The sequence below is a fragment of the Girardinichthys multiradiatus genome, chromosome 13, assembly GCF_021462225.1.
Source record: "Girardinichthys multiradiatus isolate DD_20200921_A chromosome 13, DD_fGirMul_XY1, whole genome shotgun sequence".
Lineage (NCBI taxonomy): Eukaryota > Metazoa > Chordata > Actinopteri > Cyprinodontiformes > Goodeidae > Girardinichthys > Girardinichthys multiradiatus.
The window spans coordinates 41,745,982-41,771,234 of NC_061806.1; the positions used below are offsets into that span (position 1 = coordinate 41,745,982).

The 25,253-nt window shown below is 42.5% G+C and overlaps 2 protein-coding genes across 5 annotated transcripts in view; both read right to left on the minus strand.

The window, feature by feature from the left end:
• Positions 1-2,230, minus strand: part of LOC124879118 (zinc finger MYM-type protein 4-like) — a 51,154-nt gene extending 48,924 nt beyond the window's left edge. For 2 of the 3 annotated variants that reach the window (XM_047383449.1, XM_047383448.1), the window contains exon 1: positions 1,892-2,224. In XM_047383449.1, the coding sequence (XP_047239405.1) occupies positions 1,892-2,161 (270 nt within the window). In that variant the 5' untranslated portion in view covers positions 2,162-2,224. Of the gene's footprint in view, positions 1-1,891 lie in introns of all 3 variants that reach the window. The other variant, XM_047383451.1, reaches the window with a different exon arrangement.
• Positions 2,231-9,053: 6,823 nt separating this feature from the next.
• sfpq (splicing factor proline/glutamine-rich) overlaps positions 9,054-25,253 on the minus strand; it is a 29,853-nt gene continuing 13,653 nt past the window's right edge. Inside the window, exons 10-12 of one of the 2 annotated variants that reach the window (XM_047383327.1) lie at positions 10,246-10,294; positions 10,054-10,165; positions 9,054-9,969 (exon numbers count right to left, since the gene is read on the minus strand). In XM_047383327.1, the coding sequence (XP_047239283.1) occupies positions 10,268-10,294 (27 nt within the window). In that variant the 3' untranslated portion in view covers positions 9,054-9,969; positions 10,054-10,165; positions 10,246-10,267. Of the gene's footprint in view, positions 9,974-10,053; positions 10,166-10,245; positions 10,295-25,253 lie in introns of both variants that reach the window. The other variant, XM_047383326.1, reaches the window with a different exon arrangement.

The following is a 25,253-nucleotide window of genomic DNA, read 5'->3' on the forward strand; positions in this document are numbered from 1 at the left end:
TTACTCCAGATAAAACAGGGCATAGTTCCACTTTTCATTCATGAGTCCATTGAACATCTTTTCAAAAGTCTTGTGGATCATCAAGATTATTTTGTTGGCAAATGTGAGATGGGCCTTTGTGTTCTTTTGGGTCAGCAGTGGTTCTGGTCTTGGAACTGTCTCTTGGAGGCCATTTTTGCCCCGTCTCTATTTCTTATTGTTGAATCATAACCTCTGACCTTAACTGAGGCTTCCACAGCTTTAGATGCTGTTCTTGGTTCTTCGGTGACCTCCTGGATGAGTCGCTGATGGTCTCTCAGAGTAATTTTGGTAGACCACCCACTCCTGGGAAGGCTCTTCACTGTTCCTTGTTTTCTCCAGGTGTGGATAATGGTTCTGACTGTGGTTCTCTAGAGTCTCAAAGCCTTAAAACATCTTTGTGACCCTTTCCAGGGTCATAAAGGATACATGATCCATAATTTGACACGTGATCTAAAATATTTAAAATCCATCTAAAGTAGCAATAAATGTGTTCCGAGTTTGTCACACCCCAGAAATATTTTATTAATCACCCAACCACATTTGAATGGTTAAAAACACTGCTAGCATATTAAATTAAGTCTAAAAAGTAATGAAAAAACATCAGATTTCTCTGGTCTAAAATGCAGGGGGGCGTGGTCGTGTCCACTGGGTGTGTGTCCACCGGAGGCGCTGAAGCTACGCCCACGTACAGGAGCATTCTCGCCTCCGTGTCCAGTACCAGGAGACAATGTTCACGAAGCCTGGCAGAATATTTAAAACATAACCAGACAAGGAAACCAACTCCATTTGTTGGCCGTATAATCCCGCCTTCGGAGATGTTGGCATTGCCAATGTCAAGGGCTGCGACATCAGCGGCGGCGATGTCAGGAGGATGAGAGTCGGGGAGGGAGATGGTCGGTACAGCCTCAAGAGCCAGCACCAACCGACTGTCCATAAATCCCAACTGTATCACCTGGTAGTTAGTAAAACTATCTGGAGAAAAGTGGGCACTGCAAAGGCAAGTGTTGGTGGCTCCTTTTTACTATTTCGATCCAGAGTTTGTTCATCTCTCGGAAACTTAAATAAAGTCACCAAGCTGCTACCCTCCTGTGGCGTCCAGGGAGGATGCATGAGTGGGGGGAATGAGGCATAATTGGTTAGCTAGCTAACACCAAACTATCGTTGGCGGGAGAGTTTTTATGGAGCCGCAGGGGCGGGGTTATGCTGAAGGCGACGACACGAGGCCGCCCTTTCAGACACACCCACAAAATCCTGAAAAAGAAATCAGTCAGTCATTTTCTACTGCTTATTCCATAGTGGGTCGCGGGGGAGCTGGTGCCTATCTCCAGCAGTCTATGGGCGAGAGGCAGGATACACCCTGGACAGGTCGCCAGTCCATCGCAGGGCAACACACAAACAACCATGCACACACTCATTCATACACCTAAGGTCAATTTAGAGAGACCAATTAAACTAACAGGCATGTCTTTGGACTGTGGGAGGAAGCCAGAGTACCCGGTGAGAACCCACGCATGCACGGGGAGAACATGCAAAAGAAAAGACCCCCCGCCGGGAATCGAACCCAGAACCTTCTTGCTGCAAGGCAACAGCGCTACCCACTGGACCACCGTGCAGCCCGAAAAAGAAATCTTGAAACTCAAATTTAATTCTAACTCCACAATAAAATACCTATATAGTTGAGAGACTTTTTACAGGTTTACGACAATATATTTATGACATTTATTATGTGTTTAGATTAAAATGGCTGAATTTCCTTTACACGGTGGGAAAAAGTAAAAGCATAAAAACTATAAAAGTCGAAACACTTTTCCCATTCACTGTGTTCCCATTCAATAAACAGAAACAGATGCAGGAAGTTCTGGAAGCCCACCTGAGTAGATGGAACAGCGTGGTCCTTCAGGTGGAGTTGGCCTTTCTTATTCTCCGTTTTCCCGATGTAATCTTCATCGGTGAAATGAGCGCTACAGACGCGGAGATGCTTCAGAGCAGCCGGTGGCGTGTTTACATCCATCCCCAGCACAGAGAGCCACAGCATCCGGAGGTGGAAGTCTGCCAACGGAATGCGGTGAAACCTGTACGGCGACCAGGAGTTCGCTTTATTAACGCAGCCTGGAAAAACACAGGAGCAAACCATCTTCATGCGGAATCTCCGGTCAACCCAAAAGTTCACTCCGCTCCTGAAGGACTTGCATCATCAGGCTGATATAGGTTCTTCCGGTAGCAGCAGGAAATGCTATGTTGCGTTCAATTTGGCCCGGAAGTCGAGGAATACCACAGCGCTGTCCGCCATATTGTGAGTGGCATGTGCTTTAACCAGGGGTGGAGTAAAGATCCCCATCATTATTACGTTATTTTGTCATTATAAAATAAAATGTTTATGAATAATAATGTATTAAATTATATATATGTGTGTGTGTATATATAAATATATATATATACATCAACCAAGCAGAGAGACCCGGACGTCCCTCTCCCCATCCACTTGGGCCAGCTCGTCCGGGGGAATCCCAAGGCGTTCCCAGGTCAGCCGAGAAACATAGTCCCTCCACCGTGTCCAGGGTCTTCCTCTGGGCCTCCTCCCGGTGGGATGTGCCCAGAACACCTCACCAGGAGGCATCCTAACAAGCTGCCCGAGCCACCTCAACTGGCTCCTCTCGATGTGGAGGAGCAGCGGCTCTACTCCGAGCTCCTCACCCTATCTCTAAGGGAGTGCTCGGCCACCCTACGGAGGAAGCTCATTTCAGCCGCTTGTATCCGGGATCTCGTTCTTTCAGTCATGACCCAAAGTTCATGGCCATAGGTGAGGGTAGGAACGTAGACCAACCGGTTAATCGAGAGCTTCACTTTCTGACTCAGCTCTCTCTTCACCATGACAGACCGGTACAGCGCCCCCATCACTGCTGACGCAGCACCAATCCGTCTATCGATCTCCCGCTCCATTTTTCTCTCACAAACACATATATATATGTATATATATATATATATATATATATAGACAGAATACCAGCTGACTGCTTCTTCCTTAAGTGGAAGCTTTGCTTTGGGTCATTGTCTAGGACAGAACTGGCTCCAATCACGCCCTGTGGCATGGCAAAATGGAGTGATAGCCTTCCTTAATTAATATCTCTTTTACCTTGAACAAATCTCCCATTTCTCCAGCACCAAAGCATCCCCAGACCATAACTTTTTCTCTACAATGCTCAACAGATGGCTTCAAGCACTCCTGCAGCATCTTTCAATTTGTTTTGCGCCTCACAAATGTTCCTCTTTGTGAGCCAAACACCTCAGACTTAGATTCCTCTGTCCATGAAACCAATTTTCCTCTGTCCAGTGTTTGTGTTCTTTTGCCCATCTTAATCTTTGCCTTTTGGTTGGCTAGTCTCAGATGTGGCTTTTTCTTTGCTACTCTGCCTAGAAGGCCAGCCTCCTGGAGTCGCCTCCTCACTGTTGACGTTGACAGGAACCATTTAATGAAGCTGCCAGTTGACGACCCGTGAGGCGTCTGTTTCTCAAACCCGAGACTGATGTGTTTATCCTCTTGCTCCGTCGTGCAGCCCCCTACTTTTCCTCCTATTATGGTTAGAGCCAGTTAGCATAGTTCTTTGAAGGGAGTAGTACACACCGTTGAATGAGGTCAGCAGTTTCTTGGCAGTTTCTCTCATGCCTTCAGTTCTCAGAACAAGAATAGACTGATGAGTTTCAGTAGAAAGTTCTTTATTTCTGGTCATTTTGAGACAATAATCAAACACAGAAATGCTGATGCTGCAGATACTCAACTAGCCAAAGGAACACCAATTTTATTGCTTCTTTAATTAGTACAACAGTTTTCAGCTCTGCTAACATGATTACATAAAGCCTCTGTAGATAATCCAATGAACAAATCGCTGTTTCCTGCAATAACTGTCATTCAGCACATTAATAATCACATGTGCGTGTGTATATATATATATATACATATATATATATATAAGATATATTTAACATATATATATTATATATGTATGTGTATATATATATATATATATATATACATATATATATATATAAGATATATTTAACATATATATATTATATATGTATGTGTGTATATATATATATATATATATATATATATATATATAATTAAAAGAATGCATGAAAATATTATAATTTAAGAAAGCTACTTTTTCAGAAGTAGTTTATTGTTATTATTATAAAAAAATTTTACTATAATACATTTATTATTAGTATTATTACAGTTACACCTTTTTAGCAGAATGGGTCATTTTTCAAATGAGTGATATTTTATTTAGCTCAGATAATGCTTTATTATGCAAACAGAAATATGGTTTCAATCAAAGGGAAATAAATTGTACCATTGTTGCTGCTATAGGACATAAGGTGGAACGTTGCAGTAAACTACTGACTTGTTATAATCAGTTTCAACATCTCCATACAGGCAGGAGTTTTGGCAGTTTGTGGCTCCGAAGGATACAGGTAAGTGTTAACACAATGCCAAGATGGAAAGAAATCGGCAATGACCAGCAGTGACCTCAGAGAAGCAACCTCACCCTTCCCATCAGTCTGGAAAGGTGAGGTTCATCATTCAACAGAGGTAAAAATTCACTAATTGACCACGTTTAAGACAGCTGCTGATCTTCCCAGAAGTAGACGTTCCAGCAAATGTTCCCCAACATCAGAGAACGAGCTCCATCTCAGACTTCTGGGAACAGTCTGGACCAGTCAGGATGCACAGCACCATGTTCTGAGAAGAGCAAACATGGTGCTGTTTGCACAAACACGTCTGCAAACCTCAATGAACTGAAGCAACGTTCGATAGAAGAGTGGACACAAACTTCTCCCCAACAAAGTGAGACTGAGAAGGTCAGACAGAAACTCACCGCTGACAGCTACTCCTGCTGACGGTGAATCTACAAGCTTTTAGATGGGATATACTTTGTTTTTACATGTATGATTATTTTCTGCAAGTATGGCATAAACTTGCTTCTATCTTTTTCATTCTCTGAACTTGTCTCTCACGTCTTTGAAGGTTGGTCCAGGTTTCCTTTAAAGGTCTGACCACAAGGATAAAAGTGAGCAGCCATTATAGTTATATAGTGTGATAATATTGTTTACTTCTCGGATGAAATTTCCACAATAAAGAAGAAATAATTTCTCTCATTGAACTCTGACATCATGTGGTAAAGCTTCTGGTGAGGCTGAAGGTCAATGTCCTCAAACTGAACGTGTCTGTTTCTGCAAAACTCCATCAGCTCCTGTCAAAATCCCAACAACTAGAAGATAGAAAATAATCTGGCCGCACATTTTATCCTAAGAGTGGTTTGTAAGGGTCTGTATGACCTTCTGCTGAAGCTTCAGAGATGTTATCTTGCTGTCCAGTTCATCCATGAAGCCTTCATCTACAGATTCCCCATCTCCCTCCTCTCCCTCAGTCTCACTGGGCAGAAAGACGTGAAGCTGAGCTCGACCTGGAGGTCCAGCAGCAGGCCTCTGGCTGCAGCTCAGAAAACATGGCTTCCCCACCACAGACAGAGCTTCTTCCTGGGAGGATGAAGAGTTATGACGCCGGAGATCGGCGTGCAGCATGTCTGAGCTCAGAGGTGGGATGTGAGAGTGTCGCCTCACCGGACCAGGCCGGACGGTGGGTTGGATGGCCCGGGAGAAGTGAATGTAGTCCGGTCTGCTGCAGTTCTGGAGATGCTTGCTCTGCTGCTGGTCTCGACTCCCCGCTGGCATGCAGCTCTTGCAGGGCAGCAGGGTGGAGGCTTTGCCTGTGAATGGAGGAGGTGGAGATCGTATCTGTAAAATGCTGGAGAGCTGGGTCCCAGAAAATCTTTCTGACAGGACGTCCTGACCTGGAGTGAGGAGGGACAGCTCGCTGATGCTGAAGAGACAAACAGGAAAACATGGATTTCTGCTTTTTACACAAATTATCTTTAATATTAAAGTTTATTTGATGATCTCAAGCATTTAGGTATGACAAAAGAAAAGTGTAAGGGGGTAAATACTTTTTCACAGTGCTGTATTTGAGTTTTGATGCATAGAACCTGATATTTAGCACTGATTGATATGCAGCTCAAGAACAATCGAATCATTCATATTTGAGCTGAATGTACAGAACTCTCTCATTCAGGATGTGTTGGAGTGGATTTCAGTAATCTGATCCACCGCCCCAGAGTAGAACTTCATCATCTCCGGTTTGATGGTCACTCAGAACCTTCTGGTCCCAGGAGAAGACCATCAGATAACCAAGCCGGTTGTCCGTGTGGTGCATTCAAGTATCACTCAGGTTTCTCCCACTTAAAGATGCAGATCAGCTTTCAGCTCCGAGAATAATGGGTCACCAGTACCTGACGGTCTGTTGGTGGTGGGACTGATTCACAAAAAGCCATCAAACTGGGACACAGCGAGGAGGACACAATCAGAGTGTAATTCAAGCCAGCCTGGGATCTGACGGGCTTTCACTAAAAATAAAAAAGTGGATATTATGCACAGGTGATTCATCACATCCTAACGGGCTGCTGGATCACCCATGTTCTGCACTTTCAGAACCGTTTTAACCATTTACAGACCCCACTGCTGCTCCTGAAGCCAGAGAGAAGAGTCCATGTGGTGGGAATCACCCCTGAGTGAAGATGCTCGGTCAGCTGATCAGATTTCTGACACAATAATAATTTGTAAGCAGGATATTCTGTCTTACACTAAACTAATTAACTGGTATGTCTTTTTAGGTCGGGAACGGCCTGTAAGTTCGTCATTCATCCAAACCTTGCAGATGCAGAATAGTGACGGGTTCATATTTAGTGTCTGAAAAATTAAAACCCTTTTTCATCAACATTTAAACACATTTAAGGTTTTTAATTTCATTTATTACTAAGAGATTTATCTTAGTTTGTTTAATCGAGGATGGCTCATAAGACAGTTACATTTGTACAAAGGTTTTCTTGGTAATTTGCAAACCCAATTCACTCACTCACGCGTGCACACACACACACACGCACACACACACAGTATCACTAATGACAGGAAAGACATGGCGATGCATGTTAGAAATATTTATCATCCACCCACGACAAAGGAGGCTGGTTTACATCAGATTTGTTTTTGGTTCACCAGAGAATTAAAAACTCTAAAATCTGTTAACATTTTTTTTTTGGGGGGAACATTGAGGACCTCTGAATGAGACAGGGGACTGACCAGATCATGTCTGGTATTGAGGTGGGTTGGAGTCTGGGAACTGAGGCTTTCTGCTCACCAACTCTGGGACAAGACCATTAATGCTGAATGGAAGCATTTATTGTTTTTATCCCAGAATTGAATAAATATTATTATTACTGCCTGAAAATGTTTGAAAGTTTAACTAGAAGTTTCAATTTGCGTATTTCTTATTGTCCTTGGGTGTACTTTACATGGAATTACTGCCCTTTTTAATATTTGATGTAGTATTTCTACACCATCAGTGGTTTTAACTTTTTTTTTATGTGATCTTTTATATGCATTTAACAAGAATCTTCGATTTATTCAATAAACGGCAGATTTCCATAATTGTCCCAGACTGTAACGTAAGGTGAGGTTTTTTACCTGAGGTGGGCCATGCTGCCCTGCCTGCGGGGTCCTTTGGTTGCAGCCACCAGAGAAGGGAGCCTCAGGGGGACTCTGCTCCTAAGTCCAGGCTGCACAGAACCAGATAGCCGGTGGCCGTTCCTCTGGATGGATCCACAGTGCCACAGTCGGCTGACGTTCAAGCCGAGGACACCTGTCGGAGGAGCCCGTCCAGCAGGTCCATTCATCTGGGGTGGTTCACCTTGAAAACTTGCAGCTGAAGAAGTTGCCATGGAGCCGAAGATGAGAGTGATGAACCTGCAGTACAGAACCCTGCCATGCCCCAGGGTGGTGAGAGGGTTCCTGGATGTACCAGACTGTGCATTGTAAAGAGGACACCATCAATGATGCATGACCATTAATGATGCAGAGGTGGAGCTGGTCAGGTGGGCTTTAGATGAACTGTTCCCTCCCTCTTTGGCTCAGTTTACAGCAGAGCTGGAGATGTAACAGAAAACTGTAAAACCTCTGAAAGCTGCAGGATTCAGAGACAATATTGATCCCAAATATTCCAACAGAAAACAGAAACTATAGTTCCCAGGAGGAGGGCAGACAGTTATCCTGACTTCTCAACAGCCAACCATTTGAATATAAAGGAACTTGATTTTAGCTCAGTTCAACCTGAGTGAATGTACGCATGAACAGGTGATGAGGTAAATATGGTCATGCATTAATCCTACTTCAGGTTAAATATGAGTCAGCTGGTATTTCCTGTGAAGCTGGGTGCTTCCATAAATCATTCGTTCATGGTAACTTCTTAGTTTCAAACACTCTTTTATCTTCATGGAATTCTGATCAAATTCATTTAGGCTAAAAAGACATTTTAACAATTTTCCAAGAACTTGTAATTTTTCTGCTTCTTTTGTTCAGAAAATTCAAACTGACGTTTTGTCTATAGCTCAACATTTGCTGGATGCTCTTCAAAACGTCTTCTGTTTTGTTAGACGTGACTAAAAATGTTCTCCTGCCGGTTTCTGCTCGGGCCATTCCAGAACTTTACTTCTCTGCGGAAGTCATCCTTTTGCTGGGACTTAACAAGACGCTGAAAAATAAAACCCCTCTTCAACTTGGTTGTTGCTCCGCACTTTATCGACCCTAAAAGAACACAGCATGATGCTGCCAACACCATGTTTTAAAGTTGGTATAGTTTATTTTGGTGTTTTGGCACCAAAAACTCCCAGGAGGTTCTGGGAGTTTTTATGTTGGCCTGGATGTTTCATTTGGACTTCGTCTTGGAGGCCTACTCCCTCTGAAATACACTCGGAGAGATTGTTGACTAGCACTTGTTGGAAATCCCTCCAGCAAATGTGAAAGGAATCCTGAGATCCAAACCCATTTCAGTCTAATCAGAACCACAGGTGTGATGTCACAAACACAGAGCTGAAACTGCATTCAAAGCTGATTTAAAAATAATCACTTCAACTCCTCCACAAGTTTATAACCTTTATAACTTTTAATGCAAAAGAGCCAAGATGAACCCATTAGTTACAGTGAATTTCCTGATTTGACTGATGCTGCAGATCTCAAACTACTGCAGCTTTAAACTAAAAATGAAAAGTTAAAAGCTTTTTCTAGAAAATAAACCAGGGAAGCAGCTTCCAGCAGTAATGCATGCATGGATGAGGAGGGATGAAGTTACATCCTTTCCTTCAGAAGCTCATTTACCAGTACTTCTACAAAGTCTGATGGGATCCGTCATATAGGAACAGAACATCTGCGATGTTTTGGAAGTAGAACCTGAGTGCTTCTGTGGTCCAGATGATTTCTCCTGTTGTGTTTAGGCTGTAAAACGTCACGGACCACCAGATGTGATTGAGCAAGTTCCAGCTAGCAGCTCAGATGAGATGTGCACCTGACCCAGATTCAGTCCAGATCATCTTGCTGCACCTGGGCTGGACTTCCTCCAGGACTGACAGCCAACACTCGGGATAAGAAGGTGTCTCAGCAGCGGAAACTTTGCACCTTTAGTCTTTAGTTGTATCTGAACTGGAGGCAGCGATGCACCACAGCAGGAAAACAGGCTGCAGGTTACTGCTCAGCTTAACATGTCCCTTACTGTCCCCATGTCCTGGTGCCATGAAGGTAGTAACTGCACCATCTCCATGTTAGGCATAACTTGCCTGAACTTCTGATATTTTGGGGTTAAATGTAGCTGAAAAGACATTGATTGTAAACTCAGATAGCAGCATTTGATTATTTAGTGATGAACACAGAAAAAAAAAAAACAACCAAACTGTGTTCTTTCATTTATTTGCTAACAGAAGAAGAAACAGAATCTGTCCACTGCACCACCGGGTGTTCGCCCCCTGCTGGATACATCCCGGTACTGCAGCTTTGCCTGCATCTCTACCTGAAAAAGGCAAAATAAAGGTCAGGTCATGTTTCACCTTTAACCTTGCAGAGGAGGGGGGGTATATATATGATACATACATCAAAAAGTTCACTGATGAAGTCCAGACCCGAACCTGGAGGCGACAAGGGTCACACTGCTCAGTTCCGCTGGAGCTCCTGCAGGTTCTAAGACTTCAGGTTTTATTTCAACCTGTTATGAGAGAAGAGGGCAGTCACTCAGCTGTGTGAACGTCATCATGAGTCAAGGCGTCACGCTGCTGCAGGTCTTACCGTGGCTGCTCAGATCGAACCCTCAGCCTCCTCTGATTGGTCGAGGCTCCTGGGGTAAGAAAAACAAACAGTAAGAGCCTGGCAGTGATTGGTCAGCAGTTTGTTGAGGTTTTCCCTCTCATACAGATCAAATCAGGCAGTCTGTGTAGGGATTGGTTAACATGTAAATAAGTGTCGTGTCACAGGGAGTTGCTGTGTGTTATCAACATGGACTCAAGTTTTATAAACTGCAGACAAAGACAAATCTGGGACCGCAGCTGGAACAAGATACCGACCCGGCAGAGCTGCACCAAAAGCTCTCAGAGCAGGACTTTAAGACCCGACGCCCTTTTAGATGTAAGGGGTCATCATAGGCCAACAGGGACGTTCTGGCATCACACTGAGACTGGAAGGAGAACATTTAGGCCCAATCAGGTAAAATGGTTCTGTTTGGAGAAATGGGTCACAGTGCAGACAGATAAATCATCAACCTCTCAGGATCATCACCCTGTAAGAACCAGTAACTCCAGATGAACTATTGGTGTGAAACAGTAGAAATTGATCAACTATCAACATGAAGGAGCAAAGATGATCATTGGTGCTTCAGGACGGTTATAGAGACCCTGACACTGAACACGGATCACCAACCAGAGGCTGGTCCTGATCGAGATCCCACTTATGTTTCTACAGGATCACGACAGAGGTTTCACTACAGTTTGGTTTCTCAGCCACACAGCTACAGTTTCTGTTTACAGCGGCGTTGTGACTGAGAAGGAACCTGCTGAACAGAAACACAGAGGCCACCAAGTCCGAGTCCGGAGTTTGTGAGTCTGGACTCAAACACAGACTCACAAAATACTACAGTAAACACAGTCCCACCCAGTCAGTACAGACCACAGCCCTCCCAGTACCAATATAAGCCGATGCTCACAGAAGACATAAAAAAGTCTCAGACTGAAGTTATTGGACCAACGTTCCTCTAATGGACTCAAAGTGTCTGACAGTAAAGGTCATACAGTGGTTGGTTCTGATCCGTAGAGCACATCTCCAGTTCAGGAGCCACAATTTAGAAAAAATACAAAGAGATCATGACAGAACTCGGTTCTCCTGTGATCAACTTGATGCTTTCAGGCTGTAAATCAGGAATTCAACAGGGGCGTATTCTCCAAGATCCTCAGAGTCTCTCAGGGAGCTTTTAACTCAGCCTGAAACCTTCAGCTTCAGAGTGGTTCAGTTCTCTGCTGAGAGCGACTCTGAGCGAGGAGACGACAGTTACTCCCATCTTAGTGAGGTGTGGTCGACGCCGTTGCCAGGTGTGGTCGACGCCGTTGCTAGGTGCGGTCGACGCCGTTGCTAGGTGCGGTCGACGCCGTTGCTAGGTGTGGTCGACCCCCGTTGCTAGGTGTGGTCGACGCCGTTGCTAGGTGTGGTCGACGCCCCTTGCTAGGTGTGGTCGACGCCGTTGCTAGGTGTGGTCGACCCCCGTTGCTAGGTGTGGTAGACCCCGTTGCTAGGTGTGGTCGACGCCGTTGCTAGGTGTGGTCGACCCTGTTGCTAGGTGTGGTCGACGCCGTTGCTAGGTGTGGTCGACGCCCCTTGCTAGGTGTGGTCGACGCCCCTTGCTAGGTGTGGTCGACGCCCCTTGCTAGGTGTGGTCGACCCCGTTGCTAGGTGTGGTCGACCCCGTTGCTAGGTGTGGTTGACGCCGTTGCTAGGTGTGGTCGACCCCCGTTGCTAGGTGTGGTCGACGCCGTTGCTAGGTGTGGTCGACCCCCGTTGCTAGGTGTGGTCGACCCCCGTTGCTAGGTGTGGTCGACGCCGTTGCTAGGTGTGGTCGACGCCGTTGCTAGGTGTGGTAGACCCCGTTGCTAGGTGTGGTCGACGCCGTTGCTAGGTGTGGTCGACCCCGTTGCTAGGTGTGGTCGACGCCCATTGCTAGGTGTGGTCGACCCCGTTGCTAGGTGTGGTTGACGCCCCTTGCTAGGTGCGGTCGACGCCGTTGCTAGGTGTGGTCGACCCCCGTTGCTAGGTGTGGTCGACGCCGTTGCTAGGTGTGGTCGACCCCCGTTGCTAGGTGTGGTCGACCCCCGTTGCTAGGTGTGGTCGACGCCGTTGCTAGGTGTGGTCGACGCCGTTGCTAGGTGTGGTAGACCCCGTTGCTAGGTGTGGTCGACGCCGTTGCTAGGTGTGGTCGACCCCGTTGCTAGGTGTGGTCGACGCCCATTGCTAGGTGTGGTCGACCCCGTTGCTAGGTGTGGTTGACGCCCCTTGCTAGGTGTGGTCGACCCCGTTGCTAGGTGTGGTTGACGCCCCTTGCTAGGTGTGGTCGACCCCGTTGCTAGGTGTGGTCGACGCCCATTGCTAGGTGTGGTCGACCCCGTTGCTAGGTGTGGTTGACGCCCCTTGCTAGGTGTGGTCGACGCCGTTGCTAGGTGTGGTTGACGCCCCTTGCTAGGTGTGGTCGACCCCGTTGCTAGGTGTGGTCGACCCCGTTGCTAGCTGCTAGTAATCCATGGAGAGAAATTAACCGATGATAGAATTTAGACCGGATTCAGAAATGTTTAAATCATGATAAAAACTTTGCAAAATTAAATTGTCACACAGAATCAACATGTTTGAACCTTATTTACATGCTCATCATTATTTGATCTATTTTAGCTTTCAGCTTTTTACTGCGATCTCCTTGTTTAATGAGGTTTTTAACATTTAACAGCTTAAACGCCAACATAACTTTCTGAACCAAGTTTAAATCAATTTATTTGTAAAGGATAATAACAAATAAACCAATCATCAATTATATCTGTGTTTAACCTCCACTCATTGGTGAAACCTAGCAGGAGTTTGAAAGAGACGGGTCAGAAGACGGGCCTCCTCCCCCGGTCTAGTGAGCTTCGACCGCCCGGGTCAGCTGACAGGTGGCGCAGTGGCAGCGGAAATCTCCGAACACGTCGAGCACTTTTGCAATTAAGCGATATCTTGGTAAACTGAACAGATATTTCAGTTTTACACAGCTACATTCTCGCCTGAAAACATCGTAGATATTTTGTTTTTCACAATAACCGTAATATATCCAATGTGTTCTCCCAGCTTCTCTCCTCTCCGGCTTTTGCTACTTCCGTTTGAACAATATACCTCGACCCGCAATGGGGCCACGAAGAATACATCGGACCCATCCTTCAAATCTGGGGAAAAGAAGGATGCCTCTAGCCTTCATCGCTCACCATGACATAATCAGCCTAAAATGCAGCCTTCGAAGGATGCTGCCCCTGAATTTGGCCACAGCCAAAGTGTCAAAAACAGCAGCAGAAGAAGCACAGATAGCTGTAGGTGAAACAATCATTGACCGCTGTATTAGTTTCTGATTAGAAACGTTGTGTCTGCGGGTCAGTAAGCACACAAATGTCCACTTAAAAAAACTGCTCTGAAAGTAGTTTTTTCTCCTGACTTCTTTAGGTCTTTAAATGCCATTTAACTTTATAAAACAAAACCAAAATGAATTATTTTCCATATTAACACATCTTGGATTTATTAGTTTTTGCTGCATGACCTGTGCTGCATGTCTCGACCCCACTTTCTGTCTCCTGATCTTTGAAAATTACACAAATAAAGTAAAACCAACTAGCTAAATATAACTGCCAATGTTACAATGAGGTTTTTCACTTCCACCCTTTAAGCAGGAGTGCAGGATAGTGAGACTCCAGACAGCTGCTGCAACCGCACCGGTCCAAACCGAACCAACAGCAACCCTGAACATTTTCATGCTTGTAAATAATCACAAGGCAAGTGTGCAAATTCCTCCTCATTATCAAACAGCTCAGTTCAAATGTGTTAAAAATATGCAAATGGTGAACAGACTGAAGGGGATTCACTATGGCCATGATCTTCAAAAGGTTTGCAGGTATAGAAACTTGTACAAACTGGTTTGAGTGCAAAGCTGGTCTACAAACCAGGTGCAAATTGAATTGCATTTTAGCGTGTTTGCCTTCATGAATATGCAAAACACAAGTTAAAAACCCAAACGCACAAATTTATGGGAGGACATGCAACTGTAACCTTTACCACCCATAACACGATTTATCAAACCTGGAAGGATTGGTGGTGCTGTTAACATTTAGCACGTTTGAAAGGCAGATGCTAACTGTTGCTCCAACACTGAACATTAACAGCCACCAGAGACCAGAAAACTATCAGGAGCCAAAACATCATTAAAAAAGAAAAAACTATTAAAAAAACTATCCTGTGTGCTTCTTGTGCACAAGCGAGATTATTTAATTCTTCTTCTCCCTCCATGTTCCTTTCAGCTCGGTACGAAGCACATTCATGTTGTATTCAATTATTATGGGCCTGCCTTGGTTTGGGTCAAACGAGTCATTTCTCTGAATGAAAAACCAGTTTACAGAAAGAAGCTGGAAGTTCTCACAGAGGAGTTGGAGCTCCATGGTGACAGCCAGCAGCACACTACGCTCTGCACCTCGTTTGCACCACTTATTCATTGCGCTACAATCTTTGAAGATGACACACAACACGCCCACTTGTTGCATGTGCAATTTTTTCTTTGCACCATTTCTCGTTCCTTATTTGTAAACTTGGAAGATTAGACCCTAACAGTTAATCCAGTGTTAAACTACATGACTTATTGGTGCTAATCGGGGTAAATAATACAAATAAATCTGAGAAATCTGCTAATTTCAGTGAGAAATCGGTGAGCAGAACAAACAGTGCACACAGCAGGCAGACTAATTTAAAGCATCTGCCTCAGTTCATCTGCTGCTCTGACCCAGCAGCAAACAGGAAACCAATCATGCTGCCTCTGAGTGCAATGAAAACCAGTTTAGTTTTTATGCAACAGTGTTTAAATGGTCATTTCTTTGTGACGGTATTACTAACAATAGACCATTTTAACACAGTAATCCTTGAAACCAAATTCATGTCACGTTTAAATTTCCACCAACATAATAATAAATATGCTAAGAACACATGGAGCTAAGTTGAATGTTTGCGTCCATAAGGGTTTTCATATCAGCCTCTTAAAAGTTGAAAACGCAGGACTGGACCACCATTGAGGTGACCTGATGGAGGTAGGTGGGACCAGTCATGGATGATTGCTGTAACTGGACCTCAGCTCAGAACGATTACAAACAGCAGTCCCACATCAGCTGGGAGGACCTTCACTGATTTACCACTGCTGTGAAGCTTCAGGCAGAGGATCTGAGGCTTTATTCAAGGAACGCTAAATACGTATCTCTAATTATCTCCATACATCCCAAAACTTGTAATTTACTGATTCTCCAGCTGGCGTCAGAAGATCAACAAGAAAACATCTTCTCTCCTTAAAGGGCTTCCAGTTTCAGACAGATCTGTCTATGACGATCATTTGCTGAAGCTAACTGGAAGGTCATGGTTTAACTCTAAGGTTCAAAGATGATTTGGGGATTTTTCTGTCCATCGGGTACCAGAAATACTGTCGTGAATAAGGCATTTCCACCCAAAGACTCGGAGCAGTTGCTTTTCTGGTCATAGCTGCAGAAAACCTGCTTTTCTAATTAAACAAAAAACAAGAAATCAGAGGATGAATACAGTGAAAAGGGAAAGCTGAAACTGTTTTAAATGTTTGGTGTTTTAAGTGAAAACGTCCAGATTAAAATACGTTCTTGTTTCAACAGTGAGGTCCCACAGAACCCAGATACATACCAGGCATATTTAAACTAATTCAACCCTGTGTAAAACAGTGTGTGTGTATGTGTGTGTGTGTATACACACATACATATTTACAAAACAACTTTCCCACCAATGTTTGAAATACATTTTAAACATCTGAACATTAGGACATTCATTGTGTGCACAAACGTGACCAATAAAAGTGATTCTGGATGAACATGTGAGCTTTACGCTTGTGTCTCCACGCAGCCACATCGCCAGACTGGATGAGATCCATTCAGATACACACAGGTGTACTGTTGCATACATACACAGCCAAAGTACTACAGACGCATACATACAGCAAAGGTCGACAAAGTGCTGCATTTGCACCCCACAAACAGGTTCAGAAGGACATTTCTGCACTGTGATGCCATTCTTTCAGTGTGATGCCAGAAGCCCTCATCAGGAAGCCTTCAGAAGAGGACCTGAGTGAAGGCACAACTGTTCATCTTGTATCAGAAACATGGAGGGGACACTTACCTTACTGTTCAGCTGATCTGTGTAAGCATACCTCTGGCTGCAGTGTAAACAAGTCCAGGCTTTACTGTCCACTGACTTCTGCAGAACTACTCATCGTCAATGTAACCCAACTGCAGAGAAGGTGCATGTATGGAGAACTGGGCTGGCTGACAGCAGCTAACGCACCTCATGTAGCCAAAATCAGAAACACTCAACCACACAGACACAGCTTCCACCCTGCAAACATTAAGGAGCATGGGAGCTCCTGCCTCCTGGTGGACTTTTTCTCTCTGGGTTCAGTCTGTAAGGAGTTCTGATCTGCTGGAGACTTCATCTTGTTGGGATGTAAAGGTGATCAGCTCACAGTTTAATGTACACCTGTCTGGATTGTGACAGTTCTTTTATGGTGTGGTACATTTGCACAGAAAACTGATGTTAATTACCGTTAACGCTAATGATCAACTAGAGCGTTCAGATTCTACCTTTGACTCACTGAATATATCATTCTGAACTAACAGCTGGTTCCGTTTCATATTCTACCTTCGGTTCTGGTTCAACAGGCTGAAACATTCAATCAGTTTCAAAAAGTCCATTACACTGAGACTTCATTGAAGGCTGCACTATGCGCCATGCACCTAATCATCTCTACCTAATCTGTGGAACTGCAGTTGGTGCTAAATCAAGGAAGCACGGCTTCAGCCGGATTTAATCGGAATGCTTTCGTTTTGGTTGGAATCATTACAGATAGATCTGGTTTACAAGTCAGTTCTCCACTTAAATAGTGATTGATTCCTAGCGGCAAATTTGGTATTGTGAGTGAAATTACAAAGTTAGTATCAATACTGCATGCAGGTCAACCTAGTCTAAAATACCCCATCTTAAATTTCAAGTAAACCTGGTAGATGAACGTCAGAAGCATCCCATGTAATTCCCAGGTAAATCTTTAACTTGCAGAGTTGTATAAAGTCAGTGGGAGGCTTCATCTGCACAAGAGTTAATTAAATGTTTGCATTATAGACTAAAGGCCATAAAGCAAAACATTCAGTAATCAAAGTTAAATTTATCTTCAATGATGAAATGTTATTCCTCACTGGGCTGAGCTTCCCAATAAACACAGTAGGAAAAAGCTTTAGTTCCTGTTTCTGCTGTAATGTGTGCATGTTCTGCAGTTTATGGTGTCAACGCTATGCAACGTTTCATATTTTTGCTTTAAGGTCTGTGCTTTATGATGCATTAAACGGGTAGATTAATGTTACCCGGATTTGAGATCCATGTCTAACCGACACACAAATCTTTACTTGGCAAATAAAGTTTTTAAACATTTTTTCCTGCATCTGAAAACTACATTAACTTTGACTCCTCAGAAGAAAAGGTTGAGGTTTTTTACCGTTAGCATGAATAAATGGGTAAGATTTCTTTTTCAGACTAGAGTTTATTTGCACTCCTGTAACACAGCTCTTACCTGCCCAAAAACATGTCCTTTACAGTTTATTTGGAAGAAAGTACAGCCACAGGTGAGCAACACATTTACAGATAGAACATGCAGCCACTGCTCCACTTTGAATAGTCAGAACGGTGGAATAAACATGTTGGAACCAAACCAACAGCTCTCAATCATGAAGCTGTTGCAGCCATTAGTTTTTATTAATGATCATCACACACGTAGCATCTCAGACGCAATTTAAAATTTGGAAGAGTAATGAGGCTTCCATGGCCTCATAATAGACTGGTCATGTTAGATCTCATTGCTGCATTTGATCCAGTCAACCAAAATATTCTCTAACCAAGACCAAGCCGTAGGAATCATGAGAACCGGACCAGACTGCTTTAGATCATGTTTGTCAGATTCCAGTTTGTTTCAATTAATGACAAACCTTCACAGATATCAGGGTTACTTGTGGGATTCCAACAGGTCCAGTGTCTGGCCCCATTTTCTTCACTATACAAGTTTTTCCACTGTTTTATATATATATATATAAAACTTTATTATACATTTTCTCAAAGTCTGATAAATCCAATAAATTAGACAGACTGCTCGCACGCCTTAAAGACGAACAAACCTGAATTACTCAACGTCCTGCCTATAAATTCAGATATGACAGAAGCTGTCATATCCTAGCACACCATCTGAAAAACAGGTGCTCTGGGTGGCATGAACGTATGGTCTCCAGTAATGTTAAGAAACCTTTGAGTAGGACAGGTTTTTAGGATATCTTTTCACCTGCTCAAAATGGGCAAGATGAAAAATACCTCATCCCACAGTAACCCCTGAAAACTAATCCATTCATTTGTTCCTTCAAGGCTGGACGATGACATACCAACAGAGTCCGAAAGAAAACAAAAAAAAAAACTTCTGCCGGTCCCTTAAACTCCAGAACCAATTTTAAAATTCCTCTCATTACACACATACACATTACATCACACACACCCTTCCTGTGTGGAACCAGCCCATAGTTTTTGTCACAATCCTGCCTACATCTAAAATAAGGCCTAAAACTTTCCTTTTATAAAACTTTATAGTTAGACTGCCTTAGGTTATCATGGGCTATCTCTGTAGGTATGCTGCTATACTTAGGCTACAGACTAATTTTCCTCTCAACTTTCTCCTACTGCTCTCTCAAGTTATGCATCATCTACGATTATTGCTGCAATTAAATCTGTTCACTCAGTTTTTCTCTCTGTAGATGCTATACTTGGCCCAGTGACATAAGACAACTATGACAGAAACTGTCATCACACTGAGACGGGATCCGCTGGACGTTTCTTGCTGTTAAAAAGGTCATCTTTTCTTTCCACTGTCATCACAGGATTATTCCTGATGGGGGATTGCTGAAAATTAAAAACCTGAATCAACCAACCTTCCCCTGTTGGCACATGCCTGCTGAGACAGGTTTGCTGCTAGATGCAATTGGCTGGCCTTTCTTAGATAAATATTTAACCCCTGGCATAATAAACTGAATCGAACTACATTATAACTAGAATCAAATGGGAATCTATGTCACTGAATTTGAATCAGCTGATTTGACATTTGTAGATATGAACTGAATCTGTTGTGTTGTAAATACAAAAAATTTATTTGCAATAAATGCAAAATAACTTAATCACACAATGTGATTTTCTAGATTTTTTGTTTTAGATTCCATCACTCACAGTTAAAGAGTACCCATGATAAAAATTAAAGACTTCTACATGCTTTGCAAGAGGGAAAACCTGCAAACTCAGCAGTCGCTTGTTCTCCCCACTGTACTTAATGTTAATGAGCAATGGGGAGTTGTATGCTCTGCAAGTTTATTTCTTTTACCAGAGCAGCACATGCACAATGCATGGGGAATCAGAAAAGGAGGCAAACGGGAGTTAATGAACTGACAAGAAAAGCTAACAATTCTTTTAAGCTGCAGAATGTCTGCAAGAGGTTTCATAAAGACTGGAAATGAAAGTTTCCAAACAAAGGTAACTACCAGTATAGTGCTGCAAGATTACAGTAGAGCTGCGAGTGTGCATGTCAGCACTAATGTTAATTACTGCAAATAAAGAATAATATGACAGACGCTGTAAAGTCTGTAAAGACTTGCGGGACAAAATGAGGAAAAAAAACCCAACATTACAGCACAATGATCTTTTTGATTTTTTCATAACGGTCAGAAGGCAAAACTGCTGAAAATTAAGTAAAATTTAATTAAAAATAAGGTTTGGATAAGAAAATGAGGTCCGTTTCTTCCACTGTTGACGAGTCAAATGATGGAATGTTACCAATGAAACTTATTATGGCCAACACTCAGTTTCCTAGCTCATCATTGTATACTTGGAGAATATCGGCCATAATTTAAGACATTTTGACTGAAACCTTTAGATCTTCAGCCTTCCAGCTCTTCAGAAAGGCTTGTAAACAAATATGTTCCAGCAGAACCTAAAGACTTTCTTGGTTTTGAAAGATCCTTCCATAGTCCAACATCTTAAAGATGACCAAACCTGTTAAAGAAGAACAAATTGTATACAAACACCAACAAAGAGACACAGCATTACAAATACACAATCTGGTGAAATACTATGACTTAAATGTGCTATTTTCAAAATAAAAACTGTGTTCTTTCCATACAACAGAATGAAAGACATTCTGCAGGAAAGTTTTATTCAGATCTTTCAGTTTGTGATTCAGAAAATTGGCTTCCAAAGGGAACATCCATCAGTTACCATCTGCATGTTTAATAAACCAGTATCCAGCTGAACTTTATTCTAAAATTAGTAAGTTATAGTTAATGTAAGAATAACCTTTATGTTTAGGTCAGCTTCAGTTCTAATCTTGCGAGGCTGAATTTACATATTAAACGTTTCATTTCAGAGTTCATCCAGATTAAGTATATATTTATAGAACATCTCATTTCACCAACAATTTAATGCTGTGGGGAAAAAAATTCTTCTCAACATAAAAGTCACAACCAAAGGAAAAGTATATCGCAACAACTTTGGACATCTTCATCCAGAAACTCAAACTTTTTTGAGCCAAAAAGATTTGAGTAAATTGGATAAAACAAAGTGACTTCAATAAATGTATTAAAAACAAAAAAGATGTATATTCTTTTGAACTCTGCTATACATTAAAACATCCTTTCATTAATTAAAATATTTGTGGTAATAGTAAAAACAGGAGAAGGTTGGCTTAGGCGAAATAAAGACTCATTCTATTGGTGGCGGGTGAGAAAACCACCATAAAAACATGGCTGCCACAGGAAACTCCATGTGGATGGACGTTTTACAGGATGAAGATGACAGCGGAGGTCAATCAGAAGAGGAACCTTTTCACTTCAAGCTGGAAGACATGGATGGACTACATACATCTGAGGTTACTTGTCCTCACCTACAGGGCTGTAAATGGCCGGGTTTGTGCCTGTGTGTCAGCCTTTAACTAAACGCCCTGCTCCTCGTAGCCTTCGATCACAAACCCAAAACCTCCTGGATGTTCCTCGTACAAGGCTGAGAACCAAGCTGGACCGGACCTTTCAGGCTGGGGAGATTTTTAAAAACCAAACGAACCACAAATTGATGTTTCTGTTCATTCATATAAAAAGACTTTGGCGCCAACACTCTGCAACCACCAATTTAATAGGATGTGCACCAGATGTTGATTACCAAATGTTGACAAAAAATGTAATGAAATAGAAAACGGATTAAATAAAGTCTTCATCAAGGGGGAGAATCACAGCTCGGCCGTCTGATCAGATCAGATTAATATGCTTTTATTGTCACTGTGAGGAAACGTTTGGGGAAGTGAAGCTGCGCTAAAAGCAGATAAAGTAAAAATGATGCAATTCAATAACAAAATTAACAGTTTTTCATAAAATATAAAAATCATTCAAACGATTAAAAACAGAATAATGTCTGAAGTGTAACAATTTAAGCTTTAAAAGATGAAAACTGGAAGGCAACCTGCATGCTGGAGTCCAGATCACTGTGTTGGTAAAAGTCAATCATAGCATAAATAACTGACCCACTCTTGTTTAGTGTTTTTAGTGTAACATGAATATTTAAATAGATTTAATTTACATTTAGCCAGCCCATATCTCTGCCTAAAGGAAGCAACTCAGACTCCTAGTGGAGAACATGGGTCGGGTCAGCCAGGATGTCTTCTGCAGTTTTCAGCACCAATAGCAGCTGGATGGACCGATGAACTTTACCACCCATAACGTCTTAATTAGATGGGAGAACTTTCACAGATGGGTCTCCATACCCAGCCTGGACCCTGAACTGTAAAAAGCTCTCCATCACCGCCTGGTAGAGGAGAAGCTTGATCTTCTTACTAACCCTGGACTCTGTCTTCTGAGGAGGAACATCCTCTGCTGCAGCTTGGAACACAGACTTCCAACATGTATGTTCCAGGAGAACATGTGGTCCATGTAGACCCCCAGGTGCTTGTAGGAGCCCACCTGACTGATCCCAGTTTGATGCATGATCAGTGGAGTCTGGTCACCAACAGCTCTGGGGTTCTTCAGTCTTTTTCACCATAAGGACAAGGTGGTTGCTGCATCACCAGGACAGGATGAACTGTTGCTATTTAATGACAGGGTTGATATCCATGCTGATCATCATCTGAATCAGTAGATAAGGCTGTAATGGATTAAAGGCTGAACAGTAAACGGGCCTAGGCCCTGGGGTCCAGAAGTTCCAGAGCCAGGTGAATCTTCAGAACCTTTATTCTGCCTGTATGCAAACTGGTTCGGGTCTAGCAGCAGGTTGATATCTGCTGCCAGTATGGATACCATCTAGTTTTCTAACCACAGAGGTGCGAGTTATTGGTCTGTAGTCATTTCCCATCAGACAGGATCTCCTTACATTCCCATTCAGTAAACTGGGAAATGATAAAGTGAAGCGAGCGTGCTGGTTTGGTCTCTAAGCTAAAGCACTGCTGCTGCCACACTACATGGTCACAACTTCTTCCAGTCCCAAAGCTTTACAGCTGGTCAGACCTGTTAAAGAAAACATTGATACAACACAAACATGTCACATCCAAGAAGAACAAGCCTCTTGTATCCAATCCTATCAGTTAGATTGGGTTCTTGGGGAACAATAAAGCCTTCTTCAGCTTTTTAAATATATATCTTACCCGTTATAGACTCCCACGTTCATTTAATCTTTGGGATACCAAACAGAAAGGTTTGTTGTCTCGCTTCAACACTCAAAGGCAGCAAAAAGTCTCGTAAAGCCCTAAAGGCTGATGTCTCCATTGAAAAGCTTCAGTCCAAATTGTGAATCTATGGCAAAAAAAACCTATAGTAAACGCACCCACGTCCACAATTATTCATACCCCTGGCAGAGATTTAGGGTTGATCTTAACTGTACGGACTGGAACATTAATGTTTGAGCCATGACTAGATTCTGATACAAACCTGAGAAGAGAGCTAAAGATTAGGGTGATGGCAATAAGGCCATCCAACCTTAAAGACAAGGAGCTCTTCATCAAACATAAATGATCTGAATACCAGTGAAAGAATGCAAAAAGCTTCTCCGCCATTATAGGAAGCATCTGATCACTGTAATGCCAATATTTGAACCCTTTATGTACTTTATTTATCTGTTGAGAGATGCTAGGAGTAAGGACCTCAACTATAAATGTTCTTCATATGTAAAAACTGATTTTAACTCGTTCCTTTTCAGTTGTTCAGACTGTCCTTACCCACAGCTCTGACAAGCAGTCAGTAGGTATGCCGGTGCAATGCAGACAACTTGATCTGCAAAAAGCTTATTTTCATTTTATGATGACAGCACTATATATTTTTATAAAAACCTTGACAACCTAGCATATGGGCCAAAAAATTAAGTTTCATCGCAAGAAATTTTCCAACAAATATTCACAAAATCCAAAAGGCTGAAGACATTCATTGCTGAACACGTCATTTGATGTTATTCATTTTAAAATGTGAGCACTTCAATAAATATTAAGGGTGAATGGATACATTACATTTTAAAAAACATAGGGAATTTATAGGTTGGTTACATGTCCTCTCCAACGTCTGCGTTTTCAAGCAGGACTTCATCAAAAGTGGATAAATTAAGCCACAAACAGTGAAACCACATTTGTTTCTTTTTTAGTTTTACTAATCAGATTATTTTATTGAATCTTTTCAGCAACAGCAACTGTTGGTCAACAGTCCAAACTGACCAGTGTCTGGATTTTAGATCTAGACCCAAAGATGCGGTCCAGATTCTGAATAAAAATTAAAAGTGTGAATTAACCCATTTTTGAAGCTGTGAATCAGATAATCAGTTCAACATTGTGTTTCAATGCTACAAACTTAGGCTGAATTTAATTAGCTTATGCTCTGAGCAGTCTAATCAATGTGGGTTTCTAACTACCAAAGGGAGGCTGCAGTCTGGATGCCAACTTCAGCAACTTTAGGCCTAATTAGAACCGACTGTTCACTCTGACACCTGCGTGACCTGCAAGGCCAGCAAGGACACTCGGATCTTTTTAACTATGTTGACATGGCGCACCAGAATGGACAATACTACTCCCATTCAAAAGGTGGCGCCAAACAGCAGATAAAACGATGGTCAACTCACGACCAGAGGAAAAACACTTGTTTTAAAACGATACAATGAGAAAACATCTGTTGTTTTAACCAGCGTGGATAATTTGTCCCTCAGGAACATCAAGGATGTAAAACTGCATTAATATTCTAGAGACAAATCATTTTTGGTTCTTTTTGTCCGAGTAGATCACATACAAAAACAAGCACATTATCACCTGACGAGGCTATAAGGAGAACTTTGACTGGACCAGATTTTCAGCTGATCTAAAACAGAGGTTTGAACTGAGGTCCAAGCAGCTCACATTTACAGACATGGCAAAGCAGGTTGAGGTCTTTAGCCAGGAGCTCGTAAACTACACACTTCTGTTATTTATTATGCGCTGGGTTTTCAAAATGCTGACTGGGGAATTCTTCATATCTGACAAGTTCTAAGCTCGATCCAAACAGAACCCAATGCTGGTCATCAAGTTGCTTTGTCCTGAAAAACATGTATTTGAAACAAGTGGTTTTAACGTTTTAGCACAGACCAGATTTCCATCTGAAGGTTAAACGCACATTTTAGAACTTTATTTGCTTCTTTTTTATCTTTCAAATGAGCAAATTCAAAATATTTCATGACTTGATAAATCAGCTTAAATGTATTGACTCAAACTAAAAATTTACTAATAACTACATTTACATGCAGAACCGTATGAGATGACCGGGCGACGGGAGTCAGTGTACAACAGGTCACAACGTGGCAACATGGTCCAGTACTAAATTAGAGAAAGTTCAAACCTCCATCCTTGTTATGATGCCACCCATCATAACAAGCAAGAAAAGATGGCAAACTAGCAGTGCAGTGGG